The 21,451-nt window shown below is 43.2% G+C and overlaps 1 protein-coding gene and 1 long non-coding RNA gene across 2 annotated transcripts in view; one reads left to right on the top strand and one right to left on the bottom strand.

The window, feature by feature from the left end:
• Positions 1–16,440: 16,440 nt before the first annotated feature.
• Gm51568 lies at positions 16,441–20,319 on the bottom strand. Its single transcript, XR_003947532.1, has 2 exons — positions 18,692–20,319; positions 16,441–18,513 (listed from the first exon to the last, which is right to left on the bottom strand). It is a non-coding gene; the product is annotated as a predicted gene, 51568 (long non-coding RNA).
• The window catches only part of Eri1 (exoribonuclease 1), a 30,269-nt gene continuing 29,129 nt past the window's right edge, over positions 20,312–21,451 (top strand). Inside the window, exon 1 of the mRNA NM_026067.3 lies at positions 20,312–20,573. Coding sequence (NP_080343.4) covers positions 20,478–20,573 — 96 coding nt within the window. The 5' untranslated portion in view covers positions 20,312–20,477. The remainder of the gene's footprint in view (positions 20,574–21,451) is intronic.

The raw sequence follows: 21,451 nt of genomic DNA, 5'->3' as shown, positions 1-21,451 counted from the left end.
GGAAAGAAAGCCTATTTTACTTCTCATCCATTTAAAATGTATTCAGGGGAAGAAGATCCATCTCTGTTCAGAAATGAAAAAGTCAGGTGGTTCCCTAATGCTTCTTCTAGATAATAAAATGTTCTATCTAGAGCCAGATTAACTGCCATAGAGCTATGATATTGGGACCTTGTGGCTCGTATAAAAAATTTTGCCCCGTTTCCCACTGCTAGGGTCTTCGGACCAGAGGCCAACGTGGGAAGACAAACCTCGATTTTCTTCTATTCCATCATTTTATATGCCTAACCTGTTCTTCTACCCTGGTAATTATAGTTTATCAGCTGAAGTGGGAGGAAAGGTAGGGATGGGATGGGCAGAAAGGAGAGGTAAGTGTGGGAGTGTGCAGAAAAGATCTCCCTTAACTGGTTCTTTTGAAAAATGGCCTCTCACTTCTGAGCTTGACAAATATCCAAAGTTAACTTTATCTCGTGGTACCCTCCATTTCATCCCCCCACCATGAGGTTAATCACACTTCACATACTGAAAGCTACATATGTTTTTTCTGGTTGTTGATTGGTTGTCTCTCCATCAGCCACACATCTGTCTACATCATACATTGTACTTATGTCTTCAGTTTCACTCCATGTGGCATCTCTGCTGCACAGCAAATCAACCACCTACCTTCTGATCCAAGATGGATTCTTAGCCCTGATAGACTTTAGAAGGGAAAGATGATCTTATAGCACCAGCAATTGCTAATGGCATCTCTGGTCAGAGGTTTCCCATGCGCAAAATATAGCTCATTATGCCTTAGCATGGTAAGGAACACAGAGCAAGCTCTCCAAGATCCCGAGTGAAACTTTTCTTGGCTTGAGGTAGAGGAGGAAGCATTCCTACCCACCCACTGTGGCCAGTGTGTTAAACAATCTTTAGTGCTTCTCTTTCCAAACATATTTCCTTCAAGAACAGAAAGGGTTCTCTCCATATCAGTGATTTCATGGGCATGCCAACTCTTCTGTCAAAAGTAGACTGGCCAGTATGGCATGATCTTATAATGGAGCGAGGAAGTTGTTGCCTAGAGATGCATACTGCATGACCCGTGTGTTTGTGGTGTAAACACACACCCCCATGCTGCCACCGGTCACATAAAAGTCTTGCACATATAATTAGGCACACCACAGAACGCTTGATGGTGGTAATAAAGGACGGATACTGGTTTGTGTTTATTACACTTGATTTCATATCATCACTGTGGAATGTACTCCTACTTATTAAAATCTCCCATGGTTCCCTCGGAGCAGCTGCACGCACCTCATGTTTGACACATGTCTATGTGGAACAATTGGCCTGAATCACCCAACTATGTGTAAGTCTACACTGTGATATTGGGAGAATGATGGAAGTTAACATTTCCTTCAGCAAATCTGCCGAAGGACAGATGGTAAATGAAGCATGACTGCACTTGACTTTGGCTAAAGGAATCAAAGGTTCTGCCACTCAATTTTTAATTCCTCTTTCAGGCTGGCTGAGACCTTACCATGTAGTTAAGGATGACTTTGGCTTTTTTTTTTTTTTTTTGAAACAGGGTCTCACTGTGAATCTCTGGCTATCCTGGAGTTCACTATGTAGACCAAGATAGCCTCTACCTGCCCCTCCTTCTGCCTCCCAAGTTCTGGGATTAAAGGTCTGCACAGCCATGCCTGGGTGAGGGTGACTTTAAACTGATTCTCCTATCTCTACAGTGATAGGATTAGAGGTGTGCACTGCCAAGTTAAAGAGGCGTGGGAGAAAACTCGGGGCTTCATGGGTGCATGGGGGCCTCTAAGCTATCTACCAACCTAGCAACATCCCCAGCCCATCAACCAAATCTCACTTTTTAAGCTTCCTGAGGTGACTGTTCTGCAACTCACCTTGTTATGTTGTTGTCTTCGAGCTGTGGTTGCTCAAACTGTGAGAGGAGCCTGACGTCTCCATCCTTTATATATGAAGAGAACATGGAACAATGCTCACCATTAACAGGGGTGCACACAAAACAGGACATGCAAGTATTTCAGAAAAGCAGGTGGCACCATGGTAGAATATCTTTCCAGTTTATTGTCATCGTGTGAGAGACTTTCATCTATTTGGAGTGGACTAGCTGTGGCTGGATTTAAGCAGTGCACTACATTTTTGTGACCCCCTCACTGCCAAACAGTGAGGCTGTGCAAAGCTATATGTGGCAGCAATTCTGATTTGTACAGGGCAAGAAAGGGTATGGAGTCAAAATATTTCACAGGGGGAGAAATGGAGTAAAATTAGCATCCGACCCACTTGGCGAAGGAGTTTTATCATTTCCTTCAGCAAGTGTAATAGGGGAGTTGAAGGGTACTGGCTACACAATTTCTCATGGCTGAATTTTCTAAAGTAAAAAGCTTTTAAGCTGAAATGTTTTTGTGAACTGACAAAGGCATGGTTTCTCTTGCTTTATAACTGTGGTGTCTTTCTCTACACTCTCTTTTCCATAGAAAGATGGACCATTCGCTGGCTTCGGAGGGAACATATTTTCCTCCTAGCTGTAAGATCCTGTCTTAACACCTGACTCTCTTGGAGCCTTGCTTTCTCCTCTATGAAGTGGAAGCCACAGCCTCTGTCTTGATCCCTTCACAGGGCTGTGTAAAAAATTGGGGCTGAGGGTGGGGTAGAGTCTGGAGAAATGACTCAGCAGTTAAGAGCACTTGCTACTCTTTTAGAGCTGTACCGGAACCTGCTTGAGCTAGCCTGTGCTTCTGGGCTGCCTCAGCTTTGCCCTGGTCTAGAGTCTGCTCAAGGCTCTGCACCAGTTTGCAGTAAATGTTTCGATGCTGCCCTCTGTAGTGAGTGAGTTATGTTTTCATTTGTCCTATGTTTAAATACATCCTGTCTTTGTTTTTGCCTTCGAGACATCGACTTGTTATGTAGCCCAGGTTGGCTTTAAACACACTGACTTCATCTTTATGCTGATCCTCCTGCCCTGGCTTCCCAAGTGTGTGTCACCTCTTCAGGCTCCTAGTTCCCGGCACCCACATCAGCTCAGACTCTCCATGAAGTCAATTCCAGGCATCCAATGTCCTCTTCTGGCTTCCTCAGGGACAGATTCCACCAAGTGTACATATATTCATGCAGGCAAAATATCCATATATGTAAAATAAATATTTTTAAAATTCAGTGGACAGATATATACAAAATAGCAACATTAATTTATCACGAAACTGCAGTGTAACAAAACAGAACAAGAAAGGCTAACTATGAGGGATAAGGAAGGCTGGATACAGGTGATGGACAGAAAGAGAATATAGTGCTAATTGTTTCTCCTATGCTAATTCTGTTATTATTGTTTTAGGGGGTGGGTAAGTGCATCACATATACTCAATACTGAAAGTGTAGAACTTAATGTGAAGCTTCATGGCTTCTGTCCTGAATGCCGATTCTAACTATGTAGAAGTTAATTGAGTTGTACAGAGTTTGGGTCTGACTCATTTTAGTATGCCACATTTGGATTTATTAGCAAGTTTTTATAATAAACTTAAAATAAAATTATAATAGTTATAAAATCATATTAGAAATGGAAATGCCTCCTTAGTGAAGCAGAGTGGGTAGCTTTGCTGCTGTTTTTGGATTTGTATTAAAGAGAAGGCAAAACCCCTTGGAATCAAGAAGAAGCTACACAGTCAAATACTGATAACAAGGTGAACAGAGCCTTCTGATTTCATCTACTTCTATAAAATACATCCTCATTTCCTCTATCGCCATATATTACAGAACAAAAATTAACCCAGTGTCTGCAACATTGGGATCATAATTTATTTAGAAATTGAAATAGACATATCTAGGAGCTTGATCTTGACTTTGTTTTAACAGTTGAGGGATAGTAGTAAGCCACTCCTCTGTACTGACATAAACAAATCACTGAGATAGGGAGGCTCATCTTTGCAGCAGATTGCTAACTATAGAAAGAATGATGGCATAGGAGGAGAAATGTATTGACAGGCTAGCATAATGACAGCCTACGGGGACAGGGATTGTCAAAAGATGCTAACGCTTGTGGGTTGAAGTTTGATGAAATGCTGAGGTAATTTCCATTCACTTAAATATTTATCAATTTCAAATGGCATAATTCTGATGTTATAGTACAGAAATTTGACAAACAACAGCTTGACCAAGCAATATGGGTTGTTATTGTGACATAAACTCCAGCACTCATCTGTTAAAAGTACTAATGCTCAATACTTCTGAATTTAACTATTTTGAAGAGAGTATTATAGCTGAGAATAGAGCCCAAGGCTTTGTATGTGCTAGGCAAATGCTCTACCTCTGAGTTACATCTCAGCCCAGAGTTGATGAAATTGAAACTGGGTAACTGACCCATATATTAGTACTATTCTTATTAGAAAAATAATCTAGTTACAGGCATACTGCCTTAGTTACTTTTCTACTGCGTTGACAAAACCTCCTGACCAAGAAAACAAGGTATTTACTGGGGATTACAATTATAGAGGATGAGTCCATGACGATCATGGTGGGGTGTGCGGCCAACAGGTAATCAAGCATGGCAATGAAGCAGCCGCTGAGAGTTTGCATCTGATTGACAAGCATAAAGCAGAGAGAGCTAACTGGAAATGGCTTGACATTTTGAAACCTCAAAGCCCTCTCCCATTGACACACCCACTCCAATAAAGCCACACCTCCTAATCTTTCCCAAACAGTTCCACCAAATATTTAAATACATGAGCCTATGGAGGGCCATTCTCACCTAAACCTCCCCACACATACAGAGAAAACTTAATAAAAGTGGTCATTTACAAACCGAAGAGGCATGAGAAGAAACCGATCGATTTGTACCTTAATTAGAGACTCTTGTACTTAATTAGAAGTGCCCAGAATTGTAAAAACCTAGATTTATTTATTTAAGCCATCCAGTTCACAAGATTTAATTCTGGCATCCTCACTTGTTTTCCCTTGAGATGGTGACTAAATGCTGTCCCCAATGTGATATGTCAAGAAAACCACAGAGGGTATATTCTCCTTTAGCCAGAAATGGCTGGTCTGAGTCTGAGGAACTGACAAGGCGGACTGAGAAGCTGAACAGAAGGGAAGGGATGCAGACATTAACACCATCAGGAGAATGAAAGGCCAGGAAAGGTCCAGACTGAAGGAGGAGGCTAAAGTAGAGTCATGTGTGACCTTGAAATGAACCCTGAGCCAGGAAAGAGAAAGATGCTGGAGAAGTTGGAAAGCTTGAGTAAATTCTGTAGGTTATGTGGGGGGATAGGTTTGTTCAAGCTTTGATTCCCTGACTTAAAGAGCTGTGAGTTGCTTGTGGTGAAAATGGCCTTTGTTTTGAGAGCAATGAACAAACATCTTGAGAGTCTTGGTGAAACAGGTGAATGAATTTTTCGTACATATCCTGTGCCTTGTCTATGTGGTTGAAATGCCCAAATAAGTTGTATCTATTAATGATAATTTTAATTATACCCACTTCACATCTATATTCTCTATTTAAAACCCCCTTACATCCTTTATTCCTCAATTACAGAAACCAAATATTCAGGTAATTTTCTTTCCTTAATACATTGTTTTCTTTTCTTCTGTTTTTTTTTTTTTTTTTTTGAGACAGGGGTTCATGCCGCTTAGGTTGGCCTCGTACTCACTGTATGGATTGAGGATGACTTTGACCTTCTGACCCTCTTGCTTCTCCCTCCAGAGAAGCAACTCCCTCCAAGCACGCACCGCTATGCATAGTGTTGGGGATCGAACCCAGGACTTTGTGTGTGCTAGACAAGCACTCTACCAACTGAGCTACAACCCCACCTCATGTCAGTTCTCTTGTAACTGTGAAAACTGAGCTTATTATTATATTATTTGCACTGTGATATATGATATATCTAGTCTGAAATCCTGCAGTATGAATTAAAAATTAAAATTCTTTGCTTCGTAGTGCAGCCACTGATGATCCAGTTCTATGTTAGTTCCAACCCACCAGCTGCACAGATGGCCTTGATTAAACCAAATGAGTCACAGAACAAAACCAAAAGTCCTGAATCTGGGCAAAGGACCGGTAGGATTGGGGCAGAGGTTGGCAGGGATGGACGGCAAGATATGAACGTATGGAGACAAGCATCAAAGTAAATCGTACATGTGCACAAAACTGCCAAAAAACAAAATCAATCAATTTGTTTAAAAGACATATCTTAGAAAAAATTAAAATTCCAAGGTTCCTCAGGTCTATGAAGTAAAATATTTTAGGATGAGAAGTAGAAATCTACAACAAATCTAAGATTATCACATGATCTTTATCCACATTAACATGAACAAGCCATTTTAATGTTGTTTTCATCGTATCCAGGTTGGTGGTTTTGATGATCAAAGAACTTTCTGGAAAAAAAAATATCACATGCATACATGTACACACAGACATACACAGACACACAGACACACACACACACACACACACACACACACACTCCCAGCCAAGCACTGTGGTGTGTAGTGTAAACAGGTCAATAGAGAAGGGTTATGAGTTTGAAGCCAGCTTGGCTTCTATAGTAACTATGAGGTCAGCCGCCGAGACATAGTTACACACTGTTTCAAGAACAAAAACAAAACAAAGCAAAACACATTGAATTATAAAATAAAATCCTCAACTTGAGTCAAATTATTTTTAATTGCTCAGAGTAATGACTTGAGACTATCTTAATGGACTCTTGAACATTTGATCATTTCTGTTTCGATTACACTTAACAGGGAACTTGGTTGGTTGAGTTTAGAATTCTTGGAGTGAAAATTTTCCCTTCAAAATGTTGTGAACGTTCTCCATTGATCGTTGAAAATTAGCATTTCAGGGGCATCTGAGGACAGAGTCCTTTTGTTATCTTAGAAGCAGCGTTTTACTATGTAACCTGCAGAGGAACTCTACGAGGTTGGCCTTGAACTTACAGAACTCCATCAGCATCTGCCTCCCGAGTGCTGGAAATCAAGTGTGCACCACCATGCCCAGTGGCATTCTATTCTCTTAGAGGTCTAGCATCTTTATAACTAAATGATTCTATAACCTTGTATTGTTTTCATTGGAAAGCCTGCCAACATGCATAGTAACCTTCCAGTTCTCACAGTGTACTGGCTGCTTTTCTTGTCACAGTGATCAAATTACCGAGAAGTTTGAGAGGGTGCAGTCTACCTGGAGGATCTGTGGGTGGAAACATGACAGCTGGTGCTCTTCAAATCTTGATGGAACAGGAAGTAGAGACCAAATAACTAGGCTGTGCCATAAGCCTTCAAGGCTCGTCCCCCGGAGCTACTTCCTCCACTGAGGCTCCATTTAGAGTTGCCAGTATACCAGGAAACAAGTACACAAACACAGGACTTACAGGTAGCATTGCACATCAAACCAAAACACACACTGCTTTCCCCCACAGGATAAGTTTCTTCCATTGTATCTTCAGGTATTGGTCCATGGCAGATTCTCTCAAGCCCTCTCACCCTGACTTAAATGCTCCAGCATTCTTTCCAAATGGGTCCTTGTCTCTTGTGCCTGGAAACACCTTCTTCTTTACTATATTTTTCCATAGTTTCATGAGATGTCAATATATAATTACATTATCTAAAAGCAAAGTGAGGTGTATGTAACATTTTGGGAGTGATATTTTTCTATCCTATAATTCTTTTAAATCATAAAATGAGTCATATACACAAAAGCTTTTGAAAAGATGATGATGATGATGACGACGACGACGATGATGGCATGAGTCCTTGTCACATCTGTTATCCAGACTAAGAAATAGAGCTCAGTGCTTTAGAGCCCTCCTCATGTTTCCCATTTACTGGCTTTTAAAATGCTTTCCTCTGGGGATTTGAATATGAACATTTAGTTTTGAAAATGTTTACTTTTGAAAAATGAAGAAACAAACCCAAAGGAGGAACCACCATGTTGGAAATTGTTCTTTTGATGAAGAATTGCCACCCCTGGACTCTCTCGTCCATGATAGCTTATGGATCACGTGGGCAAAGCAGTGAGCCCTGAGAGACTCGGTGCTTAGGGATGTCTGCTAGAACGATGGAATGGAGCATCACACATGAAGAGATTTGGCCAGATGGAGAGGAATGCAGTATATTTTCTCCTTCTTAGTTTACCGTGCTTTGACTTCAGCTTTTGAGTAGTCCAAAGCAGAACATATGTATCTGGTAGAATGAGTATCTTCAAAAATACATGTAGCAGAATTTTCCCTGTCCAATTAATTTAAATATTAATACAAGAAGACTGTGAAAAGGGACAGGGAGAAGGGAGGCAGAGCTAAGAGTTTCAGAGAGAGGGAGCAACACAGGAAGGGAGGAAGGAAGGAGAGGAAGATGGAGGGAGAGCAAGACGATTCCGTTTCCGCGTGGCTTTAAATAGTCACAGGTAGCTATAATATCACATAGGGATAGAAATAATTGGGATAACTTAGACAATCTAGATAGGCAGCTTATATCATTATCAATTGGTTCTAAAAGTATTATGTGGGTATCTTGTGAATTGAGAATTTATTGATATATAAATCTGACTGATTAATTATAAGCTTCTAGAGTTTTGATTTACTGGGTTACTGGAATGTGGGACCACCAATTACAGGGGGTTTATGGCTGAGAAGGTACTAGCGTAGGAGACAGGCGAACCGGGGAAGGGAAGACTGCCAACTGGGGCTAGCTAGAGGCAGAGAGACCGCAGGGCAGAGAGTAGCTGGGTGTAGCGTGGGAACTGCCGTTCTTTTTAATATTTCCCGAAACAAATGCATTCGTAGGACTCAAAGGGAAAACAAAGAATGCCGTCAAGCCCTGTTCAAGACAACGCAAGTGCAGATAAAAACCAAAAGCAACTTCACTGGACTCCGCAGGTCACAAGTAGACAGAAACTAACCTGAATCTAAAGCTTGTGTTTCAGAGTACAGTGACATGGAGAAGGTGCCAGGCATTCCTGAATGACTTTTTAACTTGGGGGGGGGGCTGTATTCATTTTCCCTACAGTGTTACTAAGTTACAAGAGATATTCAATACTTAATTATAACGTAGGCTCTGGTTAGGTGGTTTTGCCAGCTGTAGGTTAATAAAGGTGTTCCAAGCAGGTTTACAGAAGCTAGATTCAACTGTGATGTTCAGTAGGCATTAGCAACTGATGCCAGTTTCAATTTATAGTGGCTTTAGGACTCCTCTAAGAGTCAACGAGCAAGCCGGACATGGCGGCTCACACTTGTAATGCTGGTACTTAAAGGCAGAGGCAGGAGGTTTATGAGTTTCTGACCAGCCTGAACTACACAGTCCAACCCTGTTCTTAAAACAGTTAAGAAACCTGTGTAGTCTCTTTATAGATGGCCAGAGGCCCCAAGGGAAGAGTCTTTCTTCTTCCACCTGGAGGGTGAAGTCTAGCTTCTCTGTTCTGGGAACTAATCTGGCTGAACACCTTGCTTACCCACAAGGAGGGTGGGGTGGGGGAATCCCTTAATTCCCCTCAATGAGAACAAGCACCCAAACGCCTGCTGGGTCAGCAAGGATTTGGGTCCCTTGCTTCTTTTCAAACCAATGTCTCCACTGCTTTCGCCCCACTTCCTTGACTTAGCTCTCCTCACCTTAAAACCCTGGCAACGGCTCTGAAGGGTTTGCTATGTGACACAGCTGGGCTAGCTTTCCCCAGTGCTAACTTGTGATTCTGGTTTCTTGGTTCTGTTAAACATATTACTGACCTATCCCTCCCACCCCGGCTTCCTAAATGTGGTCATGTTCTCCTGTCCTCTGGTCTAGTCTTTGTGGAATTGGGTTTTAGAGCACAACATCTATTTTTTTAGAGGAAGGAAAGGAATTCACACAATTCACAAATTCACAAATGCAATTCACCATTTCAATGTGAAAATTCAGACACTAAAGCTTCGTTTGTAAGGTCTTGTTCAGCCAGGGACACTCTTTTGACCCATCTGTCTTCAGCAAAATCAATTCTGTCCTTCTAAGATATTTAATGTAATTTAAAACACATTCGGACTCGAGCCCCGGGCTACCTTGCCAGCAGAGTTTTGCCCAACACCCGCAAGGGCCCACACAGGATTCCCCACGGGATCCTAAGACCTCTGGTGAGTGGAACACAGCGCCTGCCCCAATCCAATCGCGCGGAACCTGAGACTGCGGTACATAGGGAAGCAGGATACCCGGGCCTGATCTGGGGCACAAGCCCCTTCCGCTCCACTCCAGTCCCGGGCTACCTTGCCAGCAGAGTCTTGCCCAACACCCGCAAGGGCCCACACAGGACTCCCCACGGGATCCTAAGACCTCTGGTGAGTGGAACACAGCGCCTGCCCCAATCCAATCTCGCGGAACCTGAGACTGCGGTACATAGGGAAGCAGGCTACCCGGGCTTGATCTGGGGCACAAACCCCTTCCGCTCCACTCGAGCCCCGGGCTACCTTGCCAGCGGAGTCGCCTGACACCCACAAGGGCCCACACAGGATTCCACACGGGATCCTAAGACCTCTAGTGAGTGGAACACAACTTCTGCCAGGAGTCTGGTTCGAACACCAGATATCTGGGTACCTGCCCTGCAAGAAGAGAGCTTGCCTGCAGAGAATACTCTGCCCACTGAAACTAAGGAGAGTGCTACCCTCCAGGTCTGCTTATAGAGGCTAACAGAGTCACCTGAAGAACAAGCTCTTAACAGTGACAACTAAAACAGCTAGCTTCAGAGATTACCAGATGGCAAAAGGCAAACGTAAGAATCCTACTAACAGAAATCAAGACCACTCACCATCATCAGAACGCAGCACTCCCACCCCACCTAGTCCTGGGCACCCCAACACAACCGAAAATCTAGACACAGATTTAAAAACATTTCTCATGATGATGATAGAGGACATCAAGAAGGACTTTCATAAGTCATTTAAAGAATTACAGGAGAGCACTGCTAAAGAGTTACAGGCCCTTAAAGAAAAGCAGGAAAACACAGCCAAACAGGTAGAAATCATTAAAGAAAAACAGGAAAACACATCCAAACAGGTGATGGAAATGAACAAAACCATACTAGAACTAAAAGGGGAAGTAGACACAATAAAGAAAACCCAAAGCGAGGCAACGCTGGAGATAGAAACCCTAGGAAAGAGATCTGGAACCATAGATGCGAGCATCAGCAACAGAATACAAGAAATGGAAGAGAGAATCTCAGGTGCAGAAGATTCCATAGAGAACATCGACACAACAGTCAAAGAAAATACAAAATGCAAAAGGATCCTAACTCAAAACATCCAGGTAATCCAGGACACAATGAGAAGACCAAACCTACGGATAATAGGAATTGATGAGAATGAAGATTTTCAACCTAAAGGGCCAGCTAATATCTTCAACAAAATAATAGAAGAAAACTTCCCAAACATAAAAAAAGAGATGCCCATGATCATACAAGAAGCCTACAGAACTCCAAATAGACTGGACCAGAAAAGAAATTCCTCCCGACACATAATAATCAGAACAACAAATGCACTAAATAAAGATAGAATATTAAAAGCAGTAAGGGAGAAAGGTCAAGTAACATATAAAGGAAGGCCTATCAGAATTACACCAGACTTTTCACCAGAGACTATGAAAGCCAGAAGAGCCTGGACAGATGTTATACAGACACTAAGAGAACACAAATGCCAGCCCAGGCTACTATACCCGGCCAAACTCTCAATTACCATAGATGGAGAAACCAAAGTATTCCACGACAAAAACAAATTCACACAATATGTTTCCACGAATCCAGCCCTTCAAAGGATAATAACAGAAAAGAAGCAATACAAGGACAGAAATCACGCCCTAGAACAAGCAAGAAAGTAATCCCTCAACAAACCAAAAAGAAGACAGCCACAAGAACAGAATGCCAACTCTAACAACAAAAATAAAAGGAAGCAACAATTACTTTTCCTTAATATCTCTTAATATCAATGGACTCAATTCCCCAATAAAAAGACATAGACTAACAGACTGGCTACACAAACAGGACCCAACATTCTGCTGCTTACAGGAAACCCATCTCAGGGAAAAAGACAGACACTACCTCAGAGTGAAAGGCTGGAAAACAATTTTCCAAGCAAATGGACTGAAGAAACAAGCTGGAGTAGCCATTTTAATATCGGATAAAATCGACTTCCAACCCAAAGTTATCAAAAAAGACAAGGAGGGACACTTCATACTCATCAAAGGTAAAATCCTCCAAGAGGAACTCTCCATTCTGAATATCTACGCACCAAATGCAAGGGCAGCCACATTCATTAGAGACACTTTAGTAAAGCTCAAAGCATACATTGCACCTCACACAATAATAGTGGGAGACTTCAACACACCACTTTCTTCAATGGACAGATCGTGGAAACAGAAACTAAACAGGGACACAGTGAAACTAACAGAAGTTATGAAACAAATGGACCTGACAGATATCTACAGAACATTTTATCCTAAAACAAAAGGATATACCTTCTTCTCAGCACCTCACGGGACCTTCTCCAAAATTGACCATATAATTGGTCACAAAACAGGCCTCAATAGATACAAAAATATTGAAATTGTCCCATGTATCCTATCAGACCACCATGGCCTAAGACTGATCTTCAATAACAACATAAATAATGGAAAGCCAACATTCACGTGGAAACTGAATAACACTCTTCTCAATGATACCTTGGTCAAGGAAGGAATAAAGAAAGAAATTAAAGACTTTTTAGAGTTTAATGAAAATGAAGCCACAACGTACCCAAACCTATGGGACACAATGAAAGCATTTCTAAGAGGGAAACTCATAGCTCTGAGTGCCTCCAAGAAGAAACGGGAGACAGCACATACTAGCAGCTTGACAACACATCTAAAAGCCCTAGAAAAAAAGGAAGCAAATTCACCCAAGAGGAGTAGACGGCAGGAAATAATCAAACTCAGGGGTGAAATCAACCAAGTGGAAACAAGAAGAACTATTCAAAGAATTAACCAAACGAGGAGTTGGTTCTTTGAGAAAATCAACAAGATAGATAAACCCTTAGCTAGACTCACTAAAGGGCATAGGGACAAAATCCTAATTAACAAAATCAGAAATGAAAAGGGAGACATAACAACAGATCCTGAAGAAATCCAAAACACCATCAGATCCTTCTACAAAAGGCTATACTCAACAAAACTGGAAAACCTGGACGAAATGGACAAATTTCTGGACAGATACCAGGTACCAAAGTTGAATCAGGATCAAGTTGACCATCTAAACAGTCCCATATCACCTAAAGAAATAGAAGCAGTTATTAATAGTCTCCCAACCAAAAAAAGCCCAGGACCAGATGGGTTTAGTGCAGAGTTCTATCAGACCTTCAAAGAAGATCTAATTCCAGTTCTGCACAAACTATTTCACAAAATAGAAGTAGAAGGTACTCTACCCAACTCATTTTATGAAGCCACTATTACTCTGATACCTAAACCACAGAAAGACCCAACAAAGATAGAGAACTTCAGACCAATTTCTCTTATGAATATCGATGCAAAAATCCTCAATAAAATTCTCGCTAACCGAATCCAAGAACACATTAAAGCAATCATCCATCCTGACCAAGTAGGTTTTATTCCAGGGATGCAGGGATGGTTTAATATACGAAAATCCATCAATGTAATCCATTATATAAACAAACTCAAAGACAAAATCCACATGATCATCTCGTTAGATGCAGAAAAAGCATTTGACAAGATCCAACACCCATTCATGATAAAAGTTTTGGAAAGATCAGGAATTCAAGGCCCATACCTAAACATGATAAAAGCAATCTACAGCAAACCAGTAGCCAACATCAAAGTAAATGGAGAGAAGCTGGAAGCAATCCCACTAAAATCAGGGACTAGACAAGGCTGCCCACTTTCTCCCTACCTTTTCAACATAGTACTTGAAGTATTAGCCAGAGCAATTCGACAACAAAAGGAGATCAAGGGGATACAAATTGGAAAAGAGGAAGTCAAAATATCACTTTTTGCAGATGATATGATAGTATATATAAGTGACCCTAAAAATTCTACCAGAGAACTCCTAAACCTGATAAACAGCTTCGGTGAAGTAGCTGGATATAAAATAAACTCAAACAAGTCAATGGCCTTTCTCTATACAAAGAATAAACAGGCTGAGAAAGAAATTAGGGAAACAACACCCTTCTCAATAGTCACAAATAATATAAAATATCTCGGCGTGACTCTAACTAAGGAAGTGAAAGATCTGTATGATAAAAACTTCAAATCTCTGAAGAAAGAAATTAAGGAAGATCTCAGAAGATGGAAAGATCTCCCATGCTCATGGATTGGCAGGATCAACATTGTAAAAATGGCTATCTTGCCAAAAGCAATCTACAGATTCAATGCAATCCCCATCAAAATTCCAACTCAATTCTTCAACGAATTGGAAGGAGCAATTTGCAAATTCGTCTGGAATAACAAAAAACCTAGGATAGCAAAAAGTCTTCTCAAGGATAAAAGAACTTCTGGCAGAATCACCATGCCAGACCTAAAGCTTTACTACAGAGCAATTGTGATAAAAACTGCATGGTACTGGTATAGAGACAGACAAGTAGACCAATGGAATAGAATTGAAGACCCAGAAATGAACCCACACACCTACGGTCACTTGATCTTCGACAAGGGAGCTAAAACCATCCAGTGGAAGAAAGACAGCATTTTCAACAATTGGTGCTGGCACAACTGGTTGTTATCATGTAGAAGAATGCGCATCGATCCATACTTATCTCCTTGTACTAAGGTCAAATCTAAGTGGATCAAGGAACTTCACATAAAACCAGAGACACTGAAACTTATAGAGGAGAAAGTGGGGAAAAGCCTTGAAGATATGGGCACAGGGGAAAAATTCCTGAACAGAACAGCAATGGCTTGTGCTGTAAGATCGAGAATTGACAAATGGGACCTAATGAAACTCCAAAGTTTCTGCAAGGCAAAAGACACCGTCAATAAGACAAAAAGACCACCAACAGATTGGGAAAGGATCTTTACCTATCCTAAATCAGATAGGGGACTAATATCCAACATATATAAAGAACTCAAGAAGGTGGACTTCAGAAAATCAAATAACCCCATTAAAAAATGGGGCTCAGAACTGAACAAAGAATTCTCACCTGAGGAATACCAAATGGCAGAGAAGCACCTGAAAAAATGTTCAACATCCTTAATCATCAGGGAAATGCAAATCAAAACAACCCTGAGATTCCACCTCACACCAGTCAGAATGGCTAAGATCAAAAATTCAGGTGACAGCAGATGCTGGCGTGGATGTGGAGAAAGAGGAACACTCCTCCATTGTTGGTGGGATTGCAGGCTTGTACAACCACTCTGGAAATCAGTCTGGCGGTTCCTCAGAAAATTGGACATAGTACTACCGGAGGATCCAGCAATACCTCTCCTGGGCATATATCCAGAAGATGCCCCAACTGGTAAGAAGGACACATGCTCCACTATGTTCATAGCAGCCTTATTTATAATAGCCAGAAGCTGGAAAGAACCCAGATGCCCCTCAACAGAGGAATGGATACAGAAAATGTGGTACATCTACACAATGGAGTACTACTCAGCTATTAAAAAGAATGAATTTATGAAATTCCTAGCCAAATGGATGGACCTGGAGGGCATCATCCTGAGTGAGGTAACACATTCACAAAGAAACTCACACAATATGTACTCATTGATAAGTGGATATTAGCCCCAAACCTAGGATACCCAAGATATAAGATACAATTTGCTAAACACATGAAACTCAAGAAGAATGAAGACTGTAGTGTGGACACTATGCCCCTCCTTAGATTTGGGAACAAAACACCCATGGAAGGAGTTACAGAGACAAAGTTTGGAGCTGAGATGAAAGGATGGACCATGTAGAGACTGCCATATCCAGGGATCCACCCCATAATCAGCATCCAAACGCTGACACCATTGCATACACTAGCAAGATTTTATTGAAAGGACCCAGATGTAGCTGTCTCTTGTGAGACTATGCCGGGGCCTAGCAAACACAGAAGTGGATGCTCACAGTCAGCTAATGGATGGATCATAGAGCTCCCAATGGAGGAGCTAGAGAAAGTAGCCAAGGAGCTAAAGGGATCTGCAACCCTATAGGTGGAACAACATTATGAACTAACCAGTACCCCGGAGCTCTTGACTCTAGCTGCATATATATCAAAAGATGGCCTAGTCGGCCATCACTGGAAAGAGAGGCCCATTGGACTGGCAAACTTTATATGCCCCAGTACAGGGGAACACCAGGGCCAAAAAGGGGGAGTGGGTGGGCAGGGGAGTGGGGGTGGGTGGATATGGGGGACTTTTGGTATAGCATTGGAAATGTAAATGAGCTAAATACCTAATAAAAAATGGAAAAAAAACCACATTCGATCCTATTTTTATGTGTGCCTCTTGCCCAGCAAAATAAGAGTGCCAAAATATAAGGAAAAGATTTTATTCCAATCATAAACAACAGCATCCATCACAACACATAGTAAAATTAATTAATTTGCTATCTAATGTAAGAATATAAAATAAGTAATAAACCTTTGAAAACATTTGAACACTTCCATATAAATTTTCTACTGGCCAAACCTGACTAATAGTTCTTTTGGCGGGGGTTATGGAAGATTGAACCTAGAGCTCCTCGAATGCTAAGCAAATCTTCTCTGACTGTGTGCTTATCAATTTTCAACAGACTGAAAGCCTGTTAGTACTTTGAATTAGGAAAACCGATTACTAAACTTCAAAAGTAGAAGTTTGGGGTGGACTGCCCTCTGCTGGCACTTAAAGAACTTTCTGATCAGTTTTACTTGAGCTCCAGTTGTGTTCAACTTCGATACAATACAGGTTTTTCTTGCTTTCTTTCTTTTCCTTTTTTTAAAAAAATTATTCATTCTTTGTGAATTTCTTAGTATGCACCCCAATCCTATTCATCTGCCCATTTATTCATATCTACCCTTTGCCCTTACAACCTCCCCCACAAAAGAAAAGATAGAATAAAAAATTATTTTAAAAAAATCTTGTCGTGGAAGCTGTAATATGTCAGTGTGTCCCCGAATGTGTATCCACAGGCCTTTACTTGCCAATGTTCATTGCAGTGAGGCATTGGCCTGATTAGAGGCCTCTGGCTTCTGCTACACTATCAATACTGGATCCTCACCAGGCCTCCTCTCAGATATCCTGTTGTTGCCCTGCGTCATGGAGAGCCTGCAGCTTTGGTTCTGCAGGGCTGGCCCTTTCCAGCAGGTCACAGATGGGGTAGATCTTAGGGTTGGCCAACTCAAAGCCCCGGATCTGGGCCTGGGAGGTGGCTGAGTTGGTCAGCCTAGCAGATATTCCACATCCCACCACCAGGGTGAGCTCTCCAGCACCGCCCCAGCTAACTCACCCAGCACTGGAGCCAACAAGGGGCAGGGTCAGCTCTCCAGACTGCCTGTCCTTGGGGCCAGATCACCTGTGCCTGCACCATCAGGGCAGCTCTACTGTGCTGCCCAGGAGCGTGGGTTCTGCTCTCGGGTGCTGCAGCCAGTAGGAGGCAGGGATGGCTCTCTCCCTCCTGCCACAGGTGGGTAAGGAGCAAGGCAGGGATACAAGAGGATACACACACACACACACACCACTAACGAATGACACAAACAGCTCTCTCTCTCTCTCTCTCTCTCTCTCTCTCTCTCTCTCTCTCTCTCTCTCTCTTTCTCTCTCTCTCTCTCTCTCTCAGGAAAGGTGTCAGTATGAAACCCTGGCTGGCCTGGAACTCACTATGTAGAGCAGAGTAGGCCCTGAACTCACAGGGATCTGCCTGTCTCTGCCCTCTCTGTGTTGATATTTAAAGATGTAACCCCTTTGCTCACTTTAATGCGCATGTGTACAATTTGCAACAGGAGAAACCCTACAATTTTCCAAATAACTTGATGTTTCTTATAAACAGCTTATTTTGGAAGAGTTTTGAGGTATAACATACTGTAGTCAGTGATGTGGTACTAGATGGTTCTAGCTATGGCAGTGGGAGAACTGGGCGTAAGGAAGCAAAGAGATGAATTCTGGTGTTCCACTTGCTTTCTCCACTTTACGAAGCCCAGGACTCCAACTCATGGGATGCTGCTGCCTACAATCTTTAAACTGACTATGTTAAGTTACACCAACACACACGAATTGATTAGAGTGGTTTACAGATATGGTCTGAAATGTCCAACAATGGCTGATGAAAGGTCAGGATTCCTGTAGCAGTTCAGTCTACTAGGATGTCAGCTGGTCTTCAGTCTTGTTGGAGTCCCATCTAGGAAAACAGTGCCTCAGCAGCAGGACAGATAGACAGGACAGATAGACAGGCAAGCAAGCAAAGGGCACAATCTTCCATTTTCCAGGTCCTTTCATGTAGGCTGCCATTAGAGGGCATGACCCAAATTTTGAGTGGGTCTTCTCAACTCCGTGACTCTCATGTGTTTGTTTCTTAAAGGCATTCACTAAAGGTGTGCTAGGGGAACCTCAAATTCAATGTATCCTGCAAAACTAATTGTAAAAGGGAAAGGTTTATTTTTCTTATATGATATATTGGATATCTAATTCCATATTTGATAATGTTAGAAAGTTTAATAAAAGTCCAAATATCAATTATTTGGTAAATATAATCTATTTCTAATGTTCTTCTCAGAAGTCAAAATGTAGATAGGAAAGGAGAAAGACTTACTGTCATTGACGTTTTTCACAGAACTCTTACAGAGGGCTGGGTTTCAGTTCCCTGCACCCACATGGCAGCTGACATCCGAATCCAATCCCAGGGAGTCTCACACCTTTTGGCTTCTGTTGGCGCTTCACATACATGAAGTGTACATAGATGCACATGTAGACAAAATACTCATATACATGGAATAGCATAAAATATTTTTAAAAATAAGCAAGCAGAATTTGAGACTGGAAAAGTGATTTTTCTTCTTTTTATGGTTAGATGCACTGGCTGCCTTTTTAGAGACCCCGGTTCAATCGCCAGTGTGTGAGAAATACCAAGTAAGAGTCTTGTCTTATGACAAGTGTTTAACCATGACCAAGGCAACTCTTAGAAGGATAGCGTTTAATTGGGGCTGGCTTATAGGTTCAGAGGTTCAGTCCATTATCATCAAAGTGGGAGCATGGCACCATCCAGGCAGGCATGGTACAGGAGAAGCTGAGAGTTCAACATCTTGCTCCAAATGCAAACAGGAGAAGACTGACTTTCAGGCAGCCAGCATGAATGAGGGTCTTAAAGCTCATGCCCACAGTGACAGACTTCCTCCAACAAGGCCACATCTACTAATAGTGCCACTCCCTGGGCCAAGCATATTTAAACCACCACAAGTCTTTTCTATGGATACTATAAAACTTGGGTTTAAGACAAAGAATTGAAATCTTTTTATCTTCCTCCACCTTGTGAGACTTTTAATGAAAATGTTTCGATCCTTCAGATCCAGAAAAACTACTGTTTACTCAAAGAACTGCTCCTTTATTCCAATGGCCCCTTTCCCCATCCTCCACTTCCTGTGCACCAATTCTTTTCAGACTAGCCAATCAAATCAGGCTGTGAAACAACGGGACCTCAAATCAGGAGGAAGAGACACACACAGGCCACACCCTAAGTTAAAATAATCACCAAACACACTTCCTGACTTGTATGTATTCACTCTTCGAGCATACCCGCTTGATAAAGAGTAAAGTTCATCTTGCCCAGACACTTAAGTTGGAATGGTAGTTTCTTCCTTCGCCTCTCAAAAACACCCACATGGCAACTCCCATGTTGGGTTCTAACTCCAATCCCAGGGACAACGCTCTCTTCAGCCTCCCTGGGGTACTGCACACACGCGGTGCAGACATGCTCGCAGGTAAAACACCCATAAACACAAGGGGGGGGGGTGGAGACGAATGAAAATGATTTTTAAAAACGTCCCCAAATGCCAAACAGCATTGGAAAGGATGCAATCCTGTAGATTTCAGCGTTGTGGAATCTAGACCCTAGGAACGCATCTGCAGAAGGGCATACATAGACTACACTGGTCGTTGTCAAAGCAGCTTCTGCTACAGTGGGGGAAAAAAAGTAAATAGATTTTGAGTTACTGGGAGGAAAGACCTTAGAACTTGCAGCAAACACTAATTAGGGCAGCTTCACGCGCGCATCCCAGGCAACCGGCGCAGCACCATTTTCGAACCTGCGGGCTACCCACGCCCACTTCCCCAAATCGCTCGCCTCCCGGGCTCTCTCCCGCCGCCGTCCTACCGCGCGCGCGCGGGGAGAAAAAGGAGGGGACCCGCCCACTGCGCCTGCGCGGCGTGACAACGCCACACGCTCCCGGAAGTAGGAGGCGTCCGGCGGAGTTTGTGTGGCGGCCGCCGCGGGAACGTGAAGCGCGGTAGTTTTTCAAGGGAGAGAGCGAGGCGGCTTCCCGCGGGTCTCGGTGGACCGACAGTGAGCGTCCGCGGCCGTCTCGCGGCCCGCGAGAGGCGGCATGGAGGACGAGCGGGGCCGGGAGCGTGGCGGCGACGCGGCGCAGCAGAAGACGCCGCGGCCGGAGTGTGAGGAGTCCCGGCCGCTGAGCGTGGAGGTGAGGTCGGGAGCTCGCGCGCGCGTGCGGGGCGGCCTCGCTCGCTCCCCTGCTCCGTCCTAGTCGGGGCGAGCATCGTCGGCCTCGAGAGGGAGGAGGTCAGGCGGGAAGTTCCGAGTGAGAATTCCGCGTAAACATTCGGCGCGCGCGGGCGCACTGCCGTTCCATCAGCCCCGTGGCGCTGATTGGCTGGGTTCTCTCCAGCGCCCACCCTCCCCGCCAGATGCGGCGGCAAGCCTTTCGGGGTGCTCGGACAGCCCGTGTCTTCCCAGCCCCAGACGGCCCACTGCCCTCTGCACCCCGAGGTGCATCTGTTCCCGAGAGGACCCTCCCCCGGTCTTTCCCCGTCCCCTACTGTCTCGCCCAGAACCCTGCCACGACCGGCTTTCTAAGTGATTTGCTACTTCCTCACGGCATGGGCAAGATCAGGAGATGATCCCCGGACTTCTGTTTTTCATCTTGATGAATTAGTGTTGGCTAGCGCCGCGGGTTGTGAGCGAGATGCTAAATTCTGTCGCTTTTTCGTAAGAGGAGTTGAGTACTGACACCCAGGTTATTCATTCATTGGCAGGGTAGAGAGATAGATGGCTTGGGTGTGAAAGGCTAGGCTCAAAAACCAAAATGTCAGAAGGTGGGTATTCCATAGAGGCGTCCCAATGCCTTTATTCTTTCCATTTACACCTTCGTGTAGTAGCCAGAATAGCCTTTTAAATATTATTTTTTAAAATGTGTGTGTGTGCGCAGGTGCCTCTGAAGACCAGGAAAGGAGGTATGGGTCTTGGGGAAGAGCAGAGTTTGTTCTTCATGGTTAAGCTGTCTATCAGGCCTCTAGAGTTTCCTTTTGACAGTCTGTGCCGAGGTTGCGCTGCGCATTCCGT

Source organism: Mus musculus, chromosome 8 (genome assembly GCF_000001635.26).
Source record: "Mus musculus strain C57BL/6J chromosome 8, GRCm38.p6 C57BL/6J".
Taxonomy (NCBI): Eukaryota; Metazoa; Chordata; class Mammalia; order Rodentia; family Muridae; genus Mus; species Mus musculus.
This window is presented reverse-complemented; position numbering and strand designations above follow the sequence as displayed.